The sequence below is a fragment of the Haliotis rufescens genome, unplaced genomic scaffold, assembly GCF_023055435.1.
Source record: "Haliotis rufescens isolate VD_foot unplaced genomic scaffold, xgHalRufe1.0.p SCAF_31, whole genome shotgun sequence".
Classification (NCBI taxonomy): domain Eukaryota; kingdom Metazoa; phylum Mollusca; class Gastropoda; order Lepetellida; family Haliotidae; genus Haliotis; species Haliotis rufescens.
The window spans coordinates 2,899,607-2,923,928 of record NW_025964013.1 but is presented as its reverse complement, the minus strand read 5'-3'; the positions used below and the strand labels follow the sequence as shown (position 1 = coordinate 2,923,928).

Sequence of the window (24,322 nt, the reverse complement as noted above, 5' to 3'; positions counted from 1 at the left end):
TAAACATAAATGGATTACATATATCAAATGAAACTTGGACAAACTTGGAAAAGCTTGGTTTTCACAAAGTTTCACAAATCCTACTTATCTAAAACATTTAGTCCAGAAATAGTAACTGACATTTCGTTTTTAATCTACAGTGTTGGACAAGTGCAAGAGATAAGTCTTCAAAAGACACAATGTATAGTATCATAAAAAATGATTGCCTAAATTTTGAATATCATTTAAACGTACCTAAGGAAAACGTTTGGCGAGTCTTAATTAAGTTTAGAACCTGTATCCATAATCTACCTATTGAAATTGGTAAATAGAGAAAAATACCTTTAACCGAAAGCAAATGTCCACTTTGTATGCTGTCTGAAATAGGTGATAAGTTCCATTATTTGTCCATTTTTAGAAAACGAAAGAAACCAATTTTTACACAGATTATACTTCATCGAAACCAATATGTATAAAATGAATTTACTTTTCAATATTTACATTCAAATAGTATCCATAAGCCTTCTTAAAATAAATGGGAAGCCGACACGTTTAGAAAATCTAGATTTCATTTTGAATATCTTTATTATATAGACCTGTTTGTACTTCAGAACGGAATATACTAATAGCTGAATGAATTGCTGTAGTGCGCTTTAGATGTTACGATGGTTTTCCAGTTAGCTTTTGTTTAGTGTATAGCTGGGAATATATTTGAATCCACTTCTTGTGTGTACCGATGTAGGGGTATATTTTCAGATGGTACAAGCCATTACGAGATGCATGTGAAAATATCAAACTGTATTGACAACAGTTACCAAAAGAAGAACAATTTGATAAACAATCGCACTTTATTGTCCATTTAAACATCTTGTTGATCTATTTGAACGTCCAAATGCATTTCAATGTATGTTCGATTTTAGCTGCATCTATAAGGGCTGTAAAAACATATATCAACAAATTATCAAATTATCAACATTTTCCAAACAACATTTATTGCGATATGTCTAACAGTGTACAATGAAGACTGTATAAATTCAACAAAATCAATAATAGTTCACGGTTGTACAAACACAATTACTGACAGAACCAATTCAGTTACGTCAACACAATAAACTAAAATAAATGCAGCTGGTATTTCGACTTTGCGAAAGGATTGACAAATTATGTACAGACAATTCTCAATCAGAACGTTTAGATGTGTTTATTCAAACTTTCATTAAAACACATCTGTAAGAAAAGAATGAAATGACATACCAATTATAATTATCAAAACTTTGAGGTTTTCTTCGTAAGTAGGACCGTTTAGTGCATTTTAAGAAAAGAGTATTATATGTACTGGTACTGTACCTATTGAACTAAATTTTGTCTTATCAAATTAAGAAATCCACCATAATTCCTCCTTTCACGAATGAACTCGCCACACATTAACCCAACACGATCTCGGAAATCATTGTGAAATTCATCATAAAAATACTGTGGATGTTGTTACGTAAGCTATTAGTGGACTGTACATCGCACCGACAGCTCATAATCTACGACACTGAATTACAAAAATACTTTACCAATTGGGTGAACGTGTATTTTTATTATTTTATTACAGACAAGGTTTACCCCATTTGCACCGGCTAACTCTTTCCCCATTTTAACCTTTGCATGTACATGTATTGACGTGTTAAGGTATTCATTAACAATGATTACCTTAAATGTGCATACATGTGTAAGAAATATATTCAAACGAATAAGGACAATTATATTATAATTGTATGCAACTTATTGAGACAGTGTTCAATACCAAATAGATATTTATCTACTTGGTGCATTATGTTCAATATGTATTTCTTTTAAAAATTATATCAATCAACATTTAGAAAGGCATGTGTTTTGAAGTTTACGTAAATTATTTTCCGAGGTATGCTGTCGCAAGTGTGAATTCTTTTCATCCACTCAGAGATGTGACACGGAGGTCTCAAGGTTGATGAATTGCTACTCTGTGAACACAGTGCAGAAACGGCGATAGCACCTTCGTCAAGTTGGGAGTTATCTTCTCACCACCTCGTCATTAATGTCTTCAACCTACCACTAGGAGCATACCGCTGACAGATCATCCGGCAGCTCGTCATCGACCGTCTCCAAGTCGTTTGTCTCGTACGAAATACTCATATAGGAGGTGTTGACACAATGGATAGATCTATCTTCCAGACAACACCTCCTGATTGCAATAACTGACATTGCAGATGCTCCAAACCTGCTTCTTTCGAAATTGCCCTAAGCATAATCTGTCCATGATTGTTTTTAAGATTCGAATAAGTCAGTGAAGTTGTATAAAGGATAAAACAAAACAACATTTCTTTATACAGATCACTATGTCATGCACGAAACGACACATTTTTTATAGTTCTTTGTGCTTATTATGTCGGATATACACATTGATATATATTGTCATTTGATATAAATACTAAATTGAATACAGCTTAAGAGCTAATCTGTAACATATGCAGATAGCAAATTGTTGACGATGCAGGAATAGATGTAACATAGGGGATATACATCAATACAACGACAGATGGGATATAGAGGACATACTGCCATTAATTTGCTGATGAAACAGATATGACTATGAAATACATCCATGTAGACGATACAGTACTACATAAGATACATACCCATCAACTTGTTGATGATACAGTGATAAGTGAGGTGAAATGGGGTTTAACGTCGCGTCCAAGATTATTGCGCTTATATAGCGACGCACATGCACGTCTGTGTGTGGCTGCTTGTACTAGTCCGGACTGATGCCGATATCACAGTGCTAGCCCACTAAGATGCCGCAGTTAAACATGAATACCAAACCCAGACACAATATACTGACTTGTTTTCGTCCCTTAATACCGAGCGCCAGGCAGGGTAACAACAAGTACCATCTTTAAACGTCTTTCGGTTTTACGTGGCCTTTGATCCAACCCAGGACCTTGCGCTCTCCACCACGGAGGCGGTGTGATGCAAGGATAGATGAATGTCGAGAATATACAATTATCAACTTGTTGACGATCCAAGGATAAATGTAATATAGAGAATATACATATTTCAACCTGTTGAGTTACAGTTATGGGGTACTTCGCGTGATATACCTCTACAATCATGTTGACAGATGCATATGAAATTAAATATTACAGTCACGGTAACCAGATGTACGTCTACGACGAAATGTAACTATGAATTAACGATTATGTCAGATTTTATAGTTATGAAGTATCGTTAGGAGCATGATTTGACATGCTCAGAGGAGTGATCATTCCCTCCCTTATTACACTTTTGGCAAACTTTGGGCAAAGAACGTGATCAGGTTCATAAATATGTGTTAAACTGTAAAAATCAAACGTCCGCAACCAAAGATTATTGTGTTACCATACAAATGCATAGCTTGTCCTATATCTTCAAATAAATAAACTTAGTTTTGACTTTTCCATGGCCCAAAAACTTAAATATGCTTCCTGAAAACCTCTAAGATCAAGCTTATAACACATTATCTGTCCTCTAAATTGAGTGTTATTACATGTCCACAACATGTCTAATGCGTAATATTCTCATTCATATGAATACAGGGGATAACTCTTGTAATGCTGTGCCTTTCTCATTTCTAAACATCTGAAGTTACCACAAACGACCATATAATGTGCCCTTTGCTGAAACTGCAGCGACAGATGATTTATACTGGATGTACATCATTCTTGTATCGGGGTACAATGATAGTCGTTGTCTAAAGCAACATGATCATAATAACACATGTAATAGTGCATGCATAACAGGCGATCCCACAGATTGTAATGTAAACCCACACAGGAATTGTCGGAGTTTATTACTCCCAAAAGATTATACAAGGTACAGACACTGATCAGGCGTAATGACTTTGCAGTTGTCATAAAGACCCCCCTGAACGTCTAAATAAAAGCGACAAAGCCCTTTCCATATTCACCAGAAATCTCTGTTAAAGGCAGAGTCAGTTGTGTGAATGTACGACTTTAACATGAGCATGTGTTTAATGAATCTCTATCAAATAATGATGACATCAGGTGTTCTCGAAAAGTTAAGCATACCCTGCCCCACCGGTGACATCCGTCACAAACGCATAAAAAGCAAGTCAATTGTTCACCTGAAAAAAACACACGAAAACATTGGGTACAAGTCAAAATAGGGAATTGCATCGGACATCATAGCTAACCCAATTTTAATACACATTATGCAACAATTCCTCGTTACCATTCGGTTTGTCATGAGGAATACTTTGTGGTCACAGGTATTGCTATTTGAGCGTTATGACAATGCTAAACGACCTAATAAGTAGGTCTTGACCACCTGACGTGACAAATGCCTGATATGTGTATTATGGGGAATATATGTCAGTTTTAAATGTACATGTGTAATTATTTCAGTCTGATACATACATGGGGAATAGATTTCAGTCCGATATGTACTTGGGATATAGAGTCCAGTCTGAAATGTGCTCTCCAGCTCCACGCAAAGCTTCATTTCGATTTGTTCAAGTTGGTGAGTTAACTGAGGTCAACCCCGTTTTGAACATTATTTCAGTTAAATCACGGATCAGGCGTAATGTAGGAGAGATGCCCCAATTGTTGAACATATGAGATGTTCAATACTTCGGACAAGACGTTCAGACAGGACAAGCACCATGACCAACTTGAATCTGGGAGTCACGTCCACAATCAAGAGAACTGACCCACCCCGTGTCTTTGTGTATTCCATTTGAACGTAAGATTTATTTAAGACAGATAGCATCTAAAACTTTAGGCAACAAGTTATTTCAAAACTTCGTTAGATGCAATATTTTATGATACAGTTTGGTAATTCGAAATATATAAAAAAGAACAGATATTGTTGCTTATCGCTGCGGATAAAACATGCAAAATGATAAAACATTTCACTCTTTCCTCGTCGTTTCACTTCGTACTTTTGGGCACGGGTGGCCAAGGCTTCTTTGACGTCGCAGTGTGCTGTGCAGAGTTGCGTCCATTGGCACGACTGAAACCAATGACCATGGGTTAGAATCCCGGTTCGACCCGATTATGTTTCAAGGTTTGCCATCACCATACACGAGCTGAGACCTGCATCACTTCGGGCTTTCCTCCAACATTAAGCTGACACGCCGTGATATAACGCGAATAATGTTCATAGCGGCGTTAAAACCAACTCACTCACTCATGTTGTAGTTGTGTGGTATTTCTTGGAGTTGTTGTTCCCGCTCTCCCTCGCAAAGCCATTCATGGATGTTTGAGTCGTGTATATCGACGTATTGGATATATTGGAGTTGGCTGTACGCATGATGCTTGTAAACGGCTTGCGGCCGGATGTCTGGCAGCACAAGGTGTCAGTAAATCGCCGTCTGAAGCGCCGGGCTGTGAGAAAGTACAAGTAAAAGTTGATCGCATGATTGAAATCCGAGAGCAGAAATATCAACTGGCTAACAAGGTAATTGACCGCCTGACCATGACTTCCAGATTCAAAAACCCAGTAAGGTTTGACGATGAAGAAGAGACAGTTTGGTAACACTAGCACCACGAACACAATCGAGACGACGATGAGCATTATTGTTATCTGGCGTTGTTGGCGATACTTCTCAGCCATCTGGTCACTTTTGTTGTTTGTCAGGTCCTTCTGGATTTTCCGAGACTTCCTGATACCAAGGATGATGAGTCCATTGAACATGACGAGCAGGATGCAGGGTATGATAGCGTACAGACAGCCATCTATCCAGTACCAGATTTTCTCAATAAATTCCATGTGTTCTTTATTAAAAGTACAACGGACATCCTTGTTGCCCGTCACCTCAACTGTAGCTGTCCACAGGAAATGGAGATCCGCGCCGATGATGACGAATGCTATGATGATCATCAAGAGGATGGATTTGGTGCCGGTACACAGAGTCGTGACTCGCAGAGGGAACCAGATGGCTATGAAGCGCTCTACAGACATCGCTACCAGAATCCAGTTGGCGTACATGATGAAGAATGAACCAAAGAAGTACAACGCCTGACAACTACCTGCTCCCATTTGAACATCATAGAGCGTCAGTTGATGAAATAACAGTTTACATATAATACCAAGGTTGTCCATCACCGCCAGCGCAGCAACATATCCTGTTGATGACGTGAGAGGAGGCATGCGCAAAACAGTCACGAAGCTTGCGATGTTCCCTGGGAATCCAACCGCAAACACCACCCACAGATAGTACAGGTTGATGTAGTATCCAGCCCAGAACTCCCCGTACTGCTCGATGGGCCCAAACCTACCCCAGGGACTCGGTGTGGTGGTGCCTAGCTCTGCTGTGACGTTCATGTCTGTCACATTGTTGTCGTCATAACGAGACGCTGTCACATTATACACGCCCGCCACGCTGGGTTCACTTGACGTCATTTTACAAGAGGTTAGGTGTCCAGATCACCTGAAAGAAAGTCAAAGGGATGGTTACTCTTGGATAATACAAATATCTATGTTCGCATCCTACGATATATAATAATAAAAACGGATAAATATAAAACGTCAATGCTAGAATATATCAAACTCGATTATCCGCCGAAGCAGATTCCACTATAGGTAGATGGCAAAATAGTGTTGAAAATTATATTAACGTGTCATTGAAAATCAGCGATGACACCAGGTGTTAGCGAAAGGCGTAAGCATGTCAAACTCTGTCAGCTCAGCCGATAACACCAGCCACTCACACAATTTGCATTGAAAAGGCATGTGATGCCAAAACAATGCCAACCACCACTCACTCAAATTCAGCCGCCGCGAACGTATACCATGGACAAGGCTAATCGTTACATTGCCTCCATTTCCTTCACAGGAAGCAACTGTACGACCTTTCAGAGAGGTGTGTTATGGTTCTGTTACACTATCGCTATTTCATAGGGGGTTCCAGTAGCCTGGTTAATGGAACATGCTTTAATCATTTCGTGTATTTTCGAGCATATGATAGTTAGATGATGATATCTCACGGTTGGTGTTTGTTTTGGGTAATAACATCGGAGCTGCGCCGTGCCCAGCTAATAACGTTGTCCTGTTTTCATGGTGAAATAAATGGCCAAGAAAGCAAAGCCTGGCCGATCGTTTCATTTCCGATGGTCTATATGTAGACCTGTTCTACAGTGCGTCTGCATATCAACCAATATTCCTTAATGTTCAGTTATTTTAGTATCCAAATCAAAGGTTCACTTTGAACGTTCGGGTCACAGAGCTTTTGTCAATGTTTGGTTAGTGTATTAAATGTGTTACCATTACGACTGTAAAAGTAAGAATGCTCAAAGAAGACATCATTGACGTTAAATAGGAACTGTACACAAAAACTGAAATGAATAATATTTACTATTCTTTTATGTTGTATGTTTAATTAACTTTACTTTGCACATCCACGTTGACGTCTTTATGAGGAAGTCTAGTTCCTAAGAGCCACTATTAAACTGTTTCATGAATAATAAAATCATAACATGAGTTATCGGCATTAAAAATCATGACATTCGTGCCAAAAACGTTTTGATCTGTCTATTGTAATCGCGGCTGCGGCTACAAGCACGCTCGTTAAGGTGGCACAGGTGGGTTGAGTTAAAATGAGGTGTACTCTCGGGCTCAAGAATATTTCACCAACGTACTAAAAAGCATGAACCTGTGTCTATGTCTGCTTGTGCTGATCCTGACTTTGTCGTGCTAATCCACTTTGATACCAGGCCGCAGTCCTACCTGAGTCGTCCTTTCTTATAGACAGACATGTCCCTTTAACACTAGCCACGAATGGCATCTGGCTAGTACATAGTTTGATATATCAGGACTTATACCCGTAATGCCGAGAGCCAATCAGGGTACTAACAAGTGCCATCCTTTAACGGCATCTTGGCCAGGGAATCGAACCAGCTACTTCCGCACTCCTGGCAGACTTTCTATCAACTACATCAATGAGGCATTAATAAATACAGGTGCTACAGAAGTGAGAATCCATTTTTAATTCTGTGCAAAACGGTTAAATAAGAATGGGGTTCAGATTCAATTCGTGTGCACTTCAGGTCTGCGACCGACACTAAATCAACGTGCTCACCCAGATCGGCCGTCGTTACAAACTCAACATCACCTGGGAGAGGCGTCCCTCTGTTTTACTTCCACATGTTATTTTGGAGTGAGTGAGTGAGTTGGGTTAAACGCCGCTTTTAACAATATTCCAGTTATATCACGGCGTGTAAGCTTAATGTGGGAGGAAAGCCCGAAGTGATGCAGGTCTCAGACGTTTACCACTTCGGTGAAACCCACGAGCACGGGTATGGTGCTGACAAACCTAGAAACATAATCGGGGCGAACCGGGATTCGAACCCACAATCATAGGTTTCTGGAGTGCCTAAGGGACGCAACTCTGCACAGAGAATCGCGGCGCCTTAGACGACTGGGCCACCCGTGCCCCCTGTTATTTTGGAAAATGTGAACACTAACACGAGCTGCTGAGATTTGATAGTCACATATTTTATTTCTGTACTGGATAAGTCACCCGACACAAAACGTCAATAATGCCCCCCAATTACAGGCAAACGAAAATGCAACCAAAATGTGACAAAAGGTAATAATTCGTTAGGAAAAAACCATAAGCTGGAAAAGTAGATGAGTTTCATGAATCTGGACAAACATTGATGACAAAGAAAAATATCTCTCTGACTTTGTGCATTATTGGATACAGGGACTGTATCGAGTATTGTGGTATTTCTTGAGGCGTTCTTTTATTTGGCACGACGGCGGAAAAATATGACATCACACACTTGACACCAAATGGGGATATACCATGGTGCTTTTCATCTTGATCTAAGTCTTTATACATGAAATACGTCACGTTAATGCAGATATCATTATCATTATAGACGTTGTATCTGTATGTTATATCCACCAATTATATATCAATTATATATCAATAAAGTGTAAGTTAGTTTAATGTGTGTGTAGACTTCCCATTTAAAGCTATGGGTTTTATTCGAAATGAAGGATCGTTCCGCTCTGCCATTGATCGCGTCAAAGATTGTTATGGCACTCATTTTAAACATCTTAAACATGACACAACTGTAAAGAGCTACTGCATCACATGCATGGGATGCTGTATTCATGAGTATCACGTGACTACAGTTATTGGCATGTCGTGACGGAATATTTCTGAGCGCGGCGTTAGGCAACAGACAATTAAACAAACCACATGGGAGTTGTGCAGTACACATTCTTGAAAAGAACCTTGATTTAAAGGGAAGAATAACATACTGATATGCAGGAGTAAAGAGTTCCACAACTTTGGTGCAGAACAGGAATAATGATGGGGAAAAAACAGACATTAATTTGAAATTTGAAGTACGTGGTAGATCTGAGGCTTCGTACATCAGATATGATGGCGCTGTTCTATGGCAACAGCGATAGGCCATAGGCAGTGAAACAATAGCTTGTCCAGGAAGGGGAACAGGCTTATTGCATAATAATCTGTTTGTTAATGCCGGGTATATTCCAGGAAGAATTTAAATGTAACTGTCATGATTGTTGAGGAAATTTCCACAAAATGAAATACATTCTTGCAAGTGATTCCATGACATTTGATCGGCTAATCAAGAAATTTGTTTTTGCGTTTATGTCTTCATGAACCTAACAATAAGTGACTTGGCCGCACCCCAAGATGAATACTGTTTCATGATTGGCTGATAATATAGTGGGCTGGGCTAATGTCACTGATTTCGTGTCGTTGTCTACAGTTTTTGCGAATTATGATTAAATAAGCAAGTTATTACTATTGACTTATTGTGATCTATTTATGATAATAGACTTCAATACAGTTTTGAGATTATGGTGGCACGAACATAAAAATCATGTACACACCAGCATGTACGTTGATATCTCAATAAACGCAACAGAGAGTTTAAAAGCCATCTCTTAGGAAACATTATAACGCATAATAAAAACTCCGTTCATAAAGTTCATACAAATAGCATGCGTGATGAACAGGTCATGTTTCCGACAACGATGACGGTTGATGGGGCTTAATAACGGCTATCACCAACAGTAACCAGTTACACAACATCAAAGCACGCGCTAAGCGAAGTCCGCGTTTACGAGGTAATGACTCTCTGAATTAGGCATCAACACCTCGTTTCACTGCAGATTATGTCCAAGGGCAAGTAACCCGACATCATCTACTGCTAAGCCATCTTTCATTCCAACCGTCCTCTTCCGGATAACGTTTGTATCCATCCAGGAGGGTCATCGACTGGTCAATATAGTGTTCTATTTCCACCTTTCCATTATTTCTAGGCACATACCCGAATTATACTCAGGCGCTTCATATCCCTTCGTACACGAAGGCAAGTTTGGGCATTGAGTTCAGATAAGTGTTTGTATTACAATAGGTGTTAGGAGAAGAACTTGTTAAAATAGGGCTTTCTTTACCCATCGGAACTAGAACCAATTTGTTTAAATTATTTCCTTACAGTATTTTGATGGTCTAGAATTGATACTCCACAAGACCAGGCCAATAACATCTCGCCGAGATTATATTACAGGGATGACAATGATACTAATAGATATATGTTGATGTAAGGATGTTGTTTATAACGAGTCGAATGTATGTATGTACAGACTGTTCCCACGTCACCAATTATCATATATGTAACCTCCCACACATATGCACCACGTATGAAACACAACACTATGTACCTGTATACACACAACGACCGACTGCTATAGCTAGTTTAACACTGATGTAAATAAAGTGACAAAACACTTTCCATATCCAATAGAAATCTTTGCACAAAGCACAGCCGATTGTACGATTCCGGCTGTATTATGAGCATGTATTTATGAATCACTATCAAATAATAATAATACCAGGTGTTCGCTAAAAGGTGAGCCTACCCTGCCCCAACGATTGCACTCGTCATAAACACATGCAAAGGCAAGTCAATTGTTCACCTGAAAAATCACGGGAACATATGGTACAAGATTGGTCAAAATAGAGAAATGCATCGGATATAAAACAGATAACAACTGACTGTGGTGGCAACTGTCAAAGTATTGATTGTAGGACATCAGATTAAACTCCTCTGCCAGATAATGTGACTGTGATTGGAACATAATGAACATTTAACCCTCGGGGTAGACACTGAATCTTGTGTATTACGAGTTTCACACAAACAGAAGCGGGAGCATCCCCCAGGCTGCAAGCGTCTTCAGTATCCTTCTTATTCAATATTTATGACATAAAATTCCAACGAGGTCATTAATTGATTGTCAGCTCCGTGTAAGCCGATTCATTTATATTTCAAATAGGAAAACAGAATCTTCTGGGTCTTAATAAGACTTAGAACTACTTGGAATCAATTTGATTGTTTAGAACATTCATATGAGATATGAGGATGAGGCATTTTTTAAGTTACATCAATAACTTCTGTACATTATGAAAGACAAGTTAATTTGCAAAAGAGGCCAACGCATTGCAGATCACACGTCTAATGAAACTAGGCGCCAGAACAGGGTTATGTTGGAGTTAAGGATTATAGGAATGGAGTTTTGTTTTGTTATTGATCGATATAATCATTATAACAGCGAATTAAAGATCATGTAACAAGCTCTCCACAACATAATCCTGTGATGTAAGATTTAGTCGTTCCTTCTTCGTTTCCTTTAATCAGATCTTGAACACTTCATGACGAAAAAGTTACTTTTGTTATCGATTTATTTTATGATCAAACATCCCTGAGAGAAGATGATACAGTACTATCAGTAGCCCACAACCCGACGGAAAACCTTCATAGAGACAGACATGACGATAAGTCATTATTTTGCATTGAAGAAATTCTTTGAGATATATTTTTGGATCATTTTATGAAAGAAACCAGTTCCAATATATTCGCCTCTTCACAAGATTTAATCTTACTTGTCTGGGTTCGGGATCAGAACAAATCTCAAGTTATAGAATTCTGATTCAGGCACGACAAAGGATGTGCAGCCTCATTAAAGGGTAGATTTCCTTTATGTGTAGTATATGAATATGACCCATAATGTAAATTATACACACAGGGTTAGAACTGCATTGCACAAAGCTTGTGTTTCGTGACATTTTGTAAAATAGCGTGGAGAGTGGGTACAATAGTCGGCTAAAATTACCTCAAAGACACATGTCAAGTCCTGTTCCGCCTTGTTCCAATCTGACTCTGCAATCTGGTTACACATATAGTTTGCAGGTAGTAATGCTCCTTCAAGTTTGATAATACCCAAATGTTTGAGGAAACAAACTATCGTTCAGCTCTACATTCCTCTAATCGGGACACTGTTTTACGAGTGACTCAAATCGGTATTGTTCTTGTGAGTTGGTGACGTTTAAAGACGCCCCGTTGAAAAGTAGAACTATCATATCAGAGCAGGATATCAAGAATGAGTTACCCAATTTGAGAGATGCCGGGGATCAAACCTGGGACTACTGCAAACCCACGCACGATTCAGTGTCTTTTGTTTGGATGCATTAATTCCATGCTTGATGATCAACATCGATCCTATCTTCAATAGCGCTGATAGCTGATATATTGTATGCTGACAATACTTTACAACACATGACTACATTGTTTAAATCATTTATTTGTAGCATATCTATTTCTAATTTTTAAGCATTGTTAATCCTGGGTTTGGCTAATGGCAATCCATAGCCCGAACTGTCGTATGTATGTATGTATTTTGCACATCAACTGAGTTTGGGGGAATCTGTCTACACTTATCACAAGCGGAGCTACGGAAGACACGTTATTGCTTTTAAGGTTTAATAGCGGTATAATAAAGCGGCAAAACACTTTCCATTTCCAATAGAAATACTGCAGAGTCGATTGTACAATTCCGACTTTATCATGCGCGTGTGTTATGAATCACTGTCAAATCCTCGGAAGGATGAGCGTACCCTGTCCCACCGGAGTCATCCGTCACAAACATGAAAAAGCAAGTCAACAGTTCACCTAAAGTCAAAATAGGGAATTGCATAGGACATCATTATTGTCACTGACGCGTCAAATGTGGAAATGTCCAGTACATGTCTATCACAAAACATTTTGAAAGCTTTACTGAGGCCATGAATGTTGTAACCTTGATCAAAGAACTTCTGAGTAAGAGTTGTATGACGCTCATTGAAACCTTTGTAGAAAGAGAAGGCTCGATTGTATCTCAAAAGTTGAAATGTAGACACCAAAGGCTGGAGCTGCTCGAAAATAGCTCTACGTGAATGGAAGGTTGACTTTTGGAAACTTGAAGTCATCCCTCTTGTCATGCAGTCTATTTGAGAGTGTTTTGTCACACTGAATCTTTATGCATATAGCTAAATATGAAACAGATGAGGCCGTCTCACTGGTCTCCTTTATGTAGATCCATCAATGTTGGTGTTTTACAGAATGATTGCACCCATTTTAATTTACGCCTGTGAAGTAGATAAAGGGGACGTAAACATGTAACATTATTGTATGGTAAGGGTTCAGCTATATGTCAGTGAACGAATTTCAGGTGTTCCAGTATTACCAGCAATAATGCTGTATTTGGTGAATTAGGAAGTGTGTGTTATGAAATGTATATCCTACTGGATATAATTGTTGTCCATGACATGATACCCCAGAATTTGTTATAATATGTTGTTTCCATCAGATAATGCCCGAGAGTCGGATTTGTTTGGCCATGGATGCGGAATCGTTTGGTTATAACATGGTATTGGAAACGCGCAAAATAATTTCTGTTTCACTTGCTTATCGATTGAAAGATGTATCATGTCAAAATTGGCTTTGTAATCTACATGTGGAAGTTAAATTAAGATTTGATGAGCAGTGTAAAGTGGTATTACGACCAGAACAATACACAGTAAACATTAAGAATCAGTTATTTAAGAAATGTTGAAGTAAATTCCGTTATGGAAATCATAATTTACATATTGAGTACGATGGGAAAATATTGTGCACAAATAAAGATTAAGTTTAGATTGTAAAACTGTTAGTTTATAGAAAGATAACGAAGACGAACACTTTCGTTTGATCTGTCCTTTGTATGGCAATTTGAGGAGCAAGTACTTTAACATTATCAATATCATGAACATTTATAATAACAACATGCAGTACCATGTACTACAAGTGAGTGCCATGGTGTGGAAACTCCACGTGAAGTTCCTTGCATTGCGCCTCATGATGACAAGCGGCATGGCACATTTAGTACGTTCATTTGGATGTCCACAATAACATTTCTGGACTGTACAGGCGTTGATAGTAGAGCCGTGATTAAAAGAACTTAGCTGTAAGCAAAATTTGTCTTTCAACGAAATATGAATAAAATGTACATGCACTAAAGTACCTAAACAACTGAGAATTGTAGGCGCCATAAGCTGGAGCTGATGATATATTACTCCACGGGAAGTGGAAAGTTAGATTGAAAAATCGAAATCACCCCTCTTGTCATACAGTTTGGTACAGAGGTAGCCGATATTATGAATCTCCTAGCACAGCCAAAGATAGGAAGCATTGTAAACTCTCTCAGCTTCTTTGATTTCCAACGCTGGTGGCTAGATGAGGTGAAGATACTCATTTATCTTGGCATTGTTGAGATAAATGAGACCCTCTCTATATTTGAAACCGAGGTTGAACGTTTTGGCAGAGTGTGTTTTCTTCGATTTAACAATAGTAGTACAAAATCCGATTTGCATGATCGGAGAAACTGATCACTACTATTTACCTCAATGTCTTATCCCCAAATTTCACGAAGCCTAAAAATGGGAACATTTTACTTTTATAACTTTGGTAAAACCAAGAAACACGGGTATGGTACCAAGAATCAACATCCGTGTCTGACGCTGTTCCGTAGACAAGTCGGCCACGCTCGCCCCAAAACCACCAAGTACACATGACCTACAGTTATTAGGCCAGCTTGGCGAATCATTCGATCTAATCGACACAGCAAAGCTTTCAGTGACCCACATGCTATAATATAATGACCACGCTTTCGGCTATCCAGTAAATCTAATTGTGTATTCGATTTATGGGCAATATTGTGAATGGTTCAGAGGTTTGTATAAAACTGATAAAATTATTCAGTTGAAGTTAAAATAAATATTTAAAAGAGTCAGTCATGTTTTATGTATTTATCGATACCTTCATTCAACTGAAAAAAATCAAAACATGTATTATGTTTCAACCCACTTAGATGCTTGGAAGCAGTTCAGATCTAGAATGTAATGTTATGTAATGTCACGTTAAACATCGTATACGTCAGAACACAGTGGAAGGGAACGTGACCAAACGTGTAAATAAGTGTGCCAATTTGGATTGCACATTAATTAGTCTAACATTAGAGGTCACCTACCTCTATAATGAGAAATAATATATTCACTTGATATCAGTTATCATGAAACTATCTCTCGCTAGCGTTTACTGATTGAAATATTTTGTGTAAAACTATACGTAGCTGGATGAAATGTAATAGTATCTGGTGCCCTCGCGTCATGTCCAAACAACTGTCCCACAACAGATCCAATATTTCAGTAATGCCTCTATGCCTGTCTCCCCCGGCTTACTATTTCGTGAGATATGATTGGTGGGTTGAAGCGACATTCAACCATGAAGTTGAACATGACCCAACTCTGATCGGTCAGTCAGAAGTATCAAATCACAATAATCACCTTTGATGATTGAAAAGGCCGTATCACCACTGAAGCTAATTTTAACAAATAGTGTACTTATTTTCTAAAGTTAGTTTAAGTTCAGTCCGTTCAGTTTCAGAAATAAGAAACAAAACGAACAACAATAATATCTGCAACTCATTGCCAAATATTCATTCTCTCCCGCCACGTTCGTTTGGAAGAGTGACGTTAGCGTTTCCTTGGCAATAACTGAGAAGTGGGGGAAGCGAAGTTATGTCTGTGTGTGTGTGTGTGTGACAGGTCTGTCGGCAGACCTGATGGTGTCTCTACATGTTGCAGACATACAATGCTTCGTTTGTCATGGGCTGACGTCCTGGGGCAGATATACAATGAATATTGGACCAAATCGAGCTCATTGATCAAATGCATAGATATTTATTTGCCCTGATAAAGACAAGAGTAATTTTAACGAAAAGTTTCCAAAATATTGTGACGTTAATGTACAGAATAACGTACTCAATAGACAACAAATATTCACGTTCATAGTGAGTGAGTGAGTTGGGTTTTAACGCCGCTTTTAACATTATTGCGTGTCGGCTTAATGTGGGAGGAAAGCCCGAAGTGATTGAGGTCTCAGACGTTTACCACTTAGGTGAAACCAACGAGCACGGGTATGGTGCTGACAAACCTAGAAACATAATCGAGGCGAACCGGGATTCGAACCTACAATCATAGATTTTTGGTGTACCAAAGGGACGCAACTCTGCTCACGTTCATAAACTATTCGTCTTGATGTAAGTAAATTTGTCATTGTTAATTCCACAAGTTATCCATGACGCCACGAGAGAGGCATGTGCATGGATGGAGTACATGCAGTCTGAGCGAAGCGCCCGTTCATAAATGTGAAAAGTGAAGCATAAAATGTACTTATTTAATGAAGGACTACATATTCGTTGATCAAGGAAAGGATACCTAACCTAAGAGATACCAAAGAGGCGACTGACGGGATCGGGTGTTCAGGCTCGATGACTTGGCCGATAAATGTCATCGTATCCCAACTGCGTAGATCGATGCTCATGATGTCAATCACTGGAGTGTCTGGTCCATATTCGATTATTTACAGATCGCCGGTATCTGGCACGAATATTGCTGAGTGCGGCGTTAAGCAACAAACAATTAAACCAAATATTAAAAATAGATTAGGAAATTACAAAATTGTGAGTAAGAGATCACCCGCTCTCCTTATACCGATCATTAACGACCATTATGCACATGAAACTGTGTGTAAGTGACTCCGCGGGTTGAATTAACTATGCATTAATCATTGCACGGTCAAAGACAAAGGCAACATGGATTAAATAATATTTCATCATATATTGAACTTTTACGGTTATGCACTAGGATTAAATTAAAATGTATCTGAAATATATGTTCTAGTTTTAGTGATTGTGTGTTTGAGAGAGCGTGTGCGTGTGCGTTTGTGTTTGTGTTTGTATGTGGACGTATACATGTATATTATGTACTATTTGCACACTCATCATACTTAATTATTGCGTAAAACATAGATCGTGCGTAGATCATGACGCAGAGTATCCAACTGCACATATGTAATTTATGCATACGCAGCCATTGCACATGCAGGTAAGAGATACACATACAAATGGGTTGTTATGCTTTAAACACTTATCAATACTTTGTCATGATCTGCGATTAACGCACATAAATATACATATACATAAGATCATTTAAAAGATATTGGCGTTATCATGTTTATTGCAATTAAACTAATAATCATTGAGCCAGTCATAACCTGAATCAGTTGATCCGATGAAAGTAAAATTCAAATTATAACCCCGAAAAGAGTAGATGCTGTACAATATTATATCTATATTATAAAATCCTTAAGAATGACTTACCAGAATGTATCTTCTATATGATCCCTTTAAAATTGTTATACGCAGTAAAGAAAACCTTATACATATATATCCAGTCCTGGGCTATAAGCCAAGGTGTCCAAGGCAGTCTCCTCGTTGATGGTCCGCGTCAGTTTATGATTCACAAACCGCACAAAAGGCGAATCAATGATGACATTATTTCCTCTATCCAGGCAAGCTGTATGTTATTGGCACATCGTCAAATGGTCCTTGCTCTTACCAGCCCGTGATCAGTGTGTTGACAATCTGCGCCATATGAACCTAATAGAACCTTAAATCTAATTTCTCTTCAAAGTTGATGGCTGTATGGTTTCAGCCAATAAGGGGTAAGTGTTTCCACACGTGACATTTTCCGCCAATAGAGATTACCAGCGGGATTTACCCCGTGGGTGCTCTATATGAAGTGCTTCCGCTACAATTAATGGTTTTCGATTACGTTAGGTTACGATGTGTTTTTCGTATTAGTTGTAAGTGCAGATGTAGTTTAAGGTGGTTCGTACCCAGGGGACCCGACAGGAGACGCCTTGGAATATTTATCACTTTGTGCCACCGCAAATCTCAGTTTAATTCCAAATACTGCAACGTCAAATGGTTTACTGTCTCATTATATTAAAAATATGCAGAACAAAGTTAACTTTGATTGCAAGCTAATGGCAATGTGTTCGTACACCGGATACTGACTTTAAGATGGAAATGCAGCCAAGCGTTGTAGATTATGTACGACTGCTGATCCATTATAGTCTGCTTGATATACATAATATAGATTACTAGGCGCGTCTTCGTTCGATTCAGTTTTATTACAAAGAAAGAAAGAGAAAACTCCTCTTATACGTTTTGAAATGCACAAGTTGTAAAGGAAACGGTATCTAACGGGGATGAGTATAGTAATTTATGTATTAGTTACTTGAATTTGCACACCGTCCACATTCATCGTTGGAAAAGACATTGAGGTGTGTGAATACAACCGAAGTCGACCATCGACTGCTTTCGCTATTGACACCCGGCAATAAAGTGCACCGCATACTCCGAGATCGATTATGAGAAAAGATGAAATGCAGATTTAAAAACATGTCCATAATTGGCACCACAAACAATACCAAGATAGAAACATTTGCATTCGACTTTGTAAAATCAAGCTGCGTTTAGTATAGGCGAGGAGACCCGAGAGACGATCGGCTCATCGAAGCATGCCATGCAGCTTATGTGGTCTCATACGAATCAGCGGTTATTGTGTTGTGAAAGTAATTGGAATTATCGAGATGCAACACCCATAACGGTGCATCAAACATTCACGACACTGTGGATTACATTTCTAACAATTAGTCACTTCAATTTATTTATCAAAAATAATCATCCAGGGTGATAATAATTTGTACTTTACAGGATGTCGGTTAGACTGTACAAAAGTTTGAGGCATTTAAACATTTGGCATAACATTGGCATGAATACTTGAACAGAAACACATGCAGAAATAAGCCAGTTTACAGATTACCAAACATTATCTGTCAACAGTCAAACATAAAGGTTCTTACCTGTTTTTTGTAAATTATTTTGCAAGGTTCTTGAATTCCTATACATTTCTGGTACTCAACAAGTTTTGGTATTTTGTGATATTAGGAAATTGCGTGTATTTCTTTGAAATGAATTTGAATCTGGATTCACATTTAAACAGGTAGAGAAGTTCGTCGGCGACAGATGGCGACATACACAGTTTACATGTCCTACATTCTCTCACCACACCACGCCAACGACAGGTAGAATTTGGTTATATGTTCTTTATTTCAGAATAAGATATATGTGTTAAGATCGAAGAAGAAGAAGAACGTTTTCAAATGAAGGGGTATCTTTTAAATATTTATAATACCCTTTTGAACTTCTCTCGGCGTCTGATCTCTTATAAAACTAATCTTTTATAGCCTTTACTACCTGAACATAATACCCACTTGCTTAATTCGCTTTTGGGGTAATATAATAAATGATAGGATAGACCATAAATAAGTTTTTGCCTTAAATTTTGTTGATTATTAGATAGTAATTGCAAAGGAGAAAACTGATAGATAAGTTTCCATAATTTCGATGCAGGTTCGGGGTTGTGCCAGAAACTAATAAATCGATAAGGGTATTCTACCTAGATCTTCATAAACCATAACAATTGGGTTGACTTTCTAAAACACAGCTTAGTTTAAGAAATTTTAAATGAATCTTTTCAATCAGGAAGGGGAAGAAGTGGATGGGTGAGGTTACCTTCATTTGCAACACGAAGTTCAAATTCATCCGGCGCGGCGATGGGCGTTGTGATGGTACTCGTGATTATACTTCAGGCATAATTGTTCGCGAACCCTGCGATACGTCAAAGTACTGCACAAACTCACAGAAAATTCGAGCCCAATCACCCTGCAGGTTGAAGAGGTTATGGTATATGCATCAGTGTCTATAGTCTGTATGTGACCAGTTGTCTGTGGGGTGAACACTTATCAGTGATGGCTGTTAATCTGCCCATAATCGACCCCTACAGGGGGCCCCGGGTATATCCACACTGTGTGAATTCAGTTCATCAAAACTAACCTCACAAGTAATCATATTCTTTTGTACTCATAAAGATTGGACCCGTGACGATCCGGGTTAGAACAGGTCTTCAGCAACCCATGCTTGCCATAAAAGGCGACAATGCTTGTCGTAAAAGGCGACTAACGGGATCGGGTGGTCAGGCTCGCTGACTTGGTTGATGCAGGTCATCGACCCTATAAAGATTGAACGTTTATTAAGTACACACACAGTATCACTGATAACAAATTAGAACTTATTCACGAAGCATTAACCATGGCAAATGCTCGGATAAACATACGCTTTAATGGTCGCTGAAGATGGGTGGGGGAATATCAAGGGGGGTGAAGTGTTACTGACACCCACAACGGTGGGTAATAAATACAGATACAAAATAAAACGTTTTTGGTTATACAAATAGGTATGTTCAACCGTTACATATGCGCGCGATTCAGATCCCACAGGATCCCACGGTAAGTATTTGATGTTGGTATATTATCATTGGCATATGACGAGAGTGTATACTTATAATAAGATTAACAATAATTTACTTATACACACATATACTAGTATAAAGTAAACTATAAACTGACTACTACGATAGAAATATTAACAGTGTTTATTGTCACAGTCAATAATAAATCGTTTCCTTTCGTTTATAAACGATTATATTGAAAGTGGTGAGCAGTAACATCATAAAGCTGAAAGCACAATTGAATATCAATACGCCCATCTGTAATATTGATATCCGGCGTCACCGCATAGCATAGGGCATACATTAACAAGAATATATGTAACACATGTCCGATAAGAATGATAGAGGTTTATTCAGTAGTCACATTTCCTGCATGGTGATGGTAATTTATTACGAAGAACGTGCCTACGGCTGTTTATAGGTATGTGCTTATATGCGTAATAGACTTTTCACAGAACTTGAAACTTCTAAGTCTGTAGACTGGTATGCAAGACTACGTGTGACCACGGTGCACTCGTTTTGCATCACGGCATGCCTTGTGAAATACAAATTATGTGTCCGTGTTTGTTGATGCAAATAAGTAAACGCGTAACGGATGATAACGTATTGAGAAAATATATTATTTCCCTTCAACCCTCTTAATGTTTTATTGCTATCGGTCAGGTTATGAATTACTACGAGACGACCATTCCGTTTGGTTAATAGAGGGGGAAATCTATGAAAAAAACAGGATCTCTTTACTAAACGTTGTCTCTTGCGGAGGGATTCCAATGGGCACAAATTAAATTATTTCATAGAGTACTTAGATAATCATAACATTATCAATAAAACCTCATTGTCCAAAACGTACATATATACAAAGTGAAACCCTTGCAAGAAATGCAACATGATATCAGTAATAATTACTGTATTAAGTGTTAGGCTATTGTTGTCATAAAGATATTAGTCAACTCTTCTAACAAAAGGCGGCAAAAGAATGCTCGGGGATATGCATATTTATTGCATTGTGATAAAATCTCAATGTGGCGCTGTAGGCTACAAGGAGCTCACCCATATACTATAAAGCGATGCGACGTGAAGAACATGCAAGTGCAGTCTAGTGCTGAGACGTCTTATCCACAAATCCATCCACCCGCCCATCCATCCATATGCATCCATCATCCATTCGACCGTCCGTCCGTCCGTCCGTCCGTCCGTCCACCCATCCATCCATCCATCCATCCAACCATCCATCAATCCGTCCGTCAATCCACCCATCCATCCATCCATCCATCAGTCAATGTTGGCAAGGCAGTTCAACTACAACGTCAGTCCTCGGTTTACTCTCTTCCCCGACACACAAAGCACATTTGTCTTCGTTTACTGTTGTTAATTGACAAGTGTTCATGCTTCATTAGCTACGAGAAAGTGGTATGGAGCTCACAAGGCGCCGTGTCATGTTGTTAGTCGGTCACGAGGGTGTTGATATCTAGATTCTGTATGCATGACTCCGTAATGAACTATCAGCGTGATGGTAACCCCGACAAGTGGAACAGAGGCTTGCCAGTGGCAGAGCTGAGGTGATCATTGATATCTTTTATACTACTTTTGTCACTCCGACTATTAATCAGAATGTCTTGGATGCCCCGGTTGTCCTACTTCTGATAAAGATACCGGCGAAAGGGAGAGCCTGTCTGTATACTTGGCACGTACGACGTGGTAATGGAGCCATCGGAAGCGATGATGGTACAAGGAATCAACCATTTTGTTTGCTATGTTCATGACGTCAATGCCCGCTACCTTAAAGAAAATTATTGGAATAGGACGTGCATGCAAAACGGAGGACATACATACTAACAGAACGCAACATAGCAACAAAGCGTTCCGTCAGTATGTTTTTGCACGAGAACCTTTCACTTGTTGAACTACAGCAACTAAATGAGCAGAACCTTACTATTACAATTACCACATTCCCAAACATAAAACTTACCCAGACACAGCGATATTAGTGGTTTTATGAACACTGGTTTACACTGATAGTTTATCAACATTTTTATACGTGTTTAAGACGCTAGTAATTTCATTAAAATAAGAAATACCAAAATATCATAATTTAAATCGTTTTATGTATAGCTAATAAGAACATTTATATTAATTACTGTATGCGTAATATAGCTTGTAGCGTTAACATCGTTTAACATAAAGAGACAGCAAGGCTTCAGTTATCAATCTATTATTAAGTAGACCACAGATAACGACTATATATCGACTTTCGGATAATTAAATTCACGCCAATGCCTATCTGAAAGCTGTTATGATTCTTATCAGTCTACCTAACGCATTATTTCCTTGGAGGATGTGGCGATCTGTATCTGGAATACCTTCAAGCGACCCCAGACCTTATAGAAAATCGTGTTCTTTTAATGCAGAATTATAGTCTTAAAGAAGCATGAAAAGGCGCCACTGATCCTCGGGTTGTGTTTGAATGGAATACTATTTCTCCTCCTGCAAGCTGCCCGCCTGCACACGCCACGCTCTCATTCCAACAATCTCATTAGATAATATCCTGGGGTCCCCGACCTACAGTTCGCGTTATTCTGTAAGAGTCGGCGATGCATCGGAGAGTGGAGTACCACCTCTGACCACAGCTGGACAACACGTTCGATAACAATCCAGTGATTGAAATCTGTAAGTAATTTCTGGTGGAAAGAGTCGTGAGAAGGCGTGTATTTAAAACTGGTGAATCCGCACGGTTTGACTGTTATATGGCTTGGTTTGACCATCACTGAAATGTTTACTTTGGAGATTTCTAGATTTGGATTGTAGATTGAACTGCTCAGTGAAAGTGCCCTGTCGGATGATGAAATGCAAACATCCTGTGATAACTCGAAGAAGGTCTACCTATTATGAGAAATTTCCTATATTTTATTGAGAAAAACAGTAGAGCAGGTTAGCAATAATGTCAATGCCTTGTGGAGGTGCGATCTGATGATCATGGCTTCGAATTCCAGTATTGTTTGATGTTGAACGCCGCACTCGATAATAATCCAGCAAAATAACGGCGGTCTGTAAATAATCGAATCTAGACCAGACAATCTAGTGACTTACACCTTGAGCAAAGATCTACGCGAATGGGATATGATGATGACCACCGGATCCCGCTTGTCGCTCATACGAGGAGTATGGGTTGCTCCAGGCCAATTCAAACCCGAAACTTCACGGGTTCGAAATCTAGATCGATATGCCGAGGGGTACCACGGAACCTGTGCTATTGATTGATAACCATTATTATTGGACAATAGAAACGTTGCCCAAGTCTTGCACCCCGTACTCACTGTATTTGGTACAGTTGCACACCTAGGTGGATTGAACATGTCCAGCGCGTCGGGACCTCTCTTACAAACAGCTTTACATAGATAAGGCGCCGCATGCACACCAAACCAAGCTTATGGACAATGTCCAAATTACCGTCTATGAGTTTTCAGTTATGTAACAGTGTTTTCCTACTTGCGTTAATGCTAAAAGCATGTCCTTGTATCACAGATATAGCAGCGACAACAGCGACATTATTCAGACGTTATCAAGGCAGGAAACGTTGGACTGTGTTGAGATACGTTCTGGAAATAACCCTAAACGGCTCCAAATGACACGTGTCACAAATCATGTAAATCTATCTTATATGAGAAAAGCACCAGCTTGCCACTAGATTGTGAACTATTTTGTTGAGAAAAGATATTGAAG

General features: G+C 38.9%; 1 protein-coding gene across 2 annotated transcripts in view; it reads right to left on the bottom strand.

Annotated features, from left to right (window-relative positions):
- Nucleotides 1–3,657: 3,657 nt before the first annotated feature.
- LOC124136765 (P2Y purinoceptor 1-like) overlaps nucleotides 3,658–24,322 on the bottom strand; it is a 91,036-nt gene continuing 70,371 nt past the window's right edge. Inside the window, exons 1-2 of one of the 2 annotated variants that reach the window (XM_048380606.1) lie at nucleotides 17,566–17,813; nucleotides 3,658–6,436 (exon numbers count right to left, since the gene is read on the bottom strand). In XM_048380606.1, the coding sequence (XP_048236563.1) occupies nucleotides 5,194–6,408 (1,215 nt within the window). In that variant the 5' untranslated portion in view covers nucleotides 6,409–6,436; nucleotides 17,566–17,813 and the 3' untranslated portion in view covers nucleotides 3,658–5,193. Of the gene's footprint in view, nucleotides 6,437–17,565; nucleotides 17,814–24,322 lie in introns of those variants that run through there. The other variant, XM_046502784.2, reaches the window with a different exon arrangement.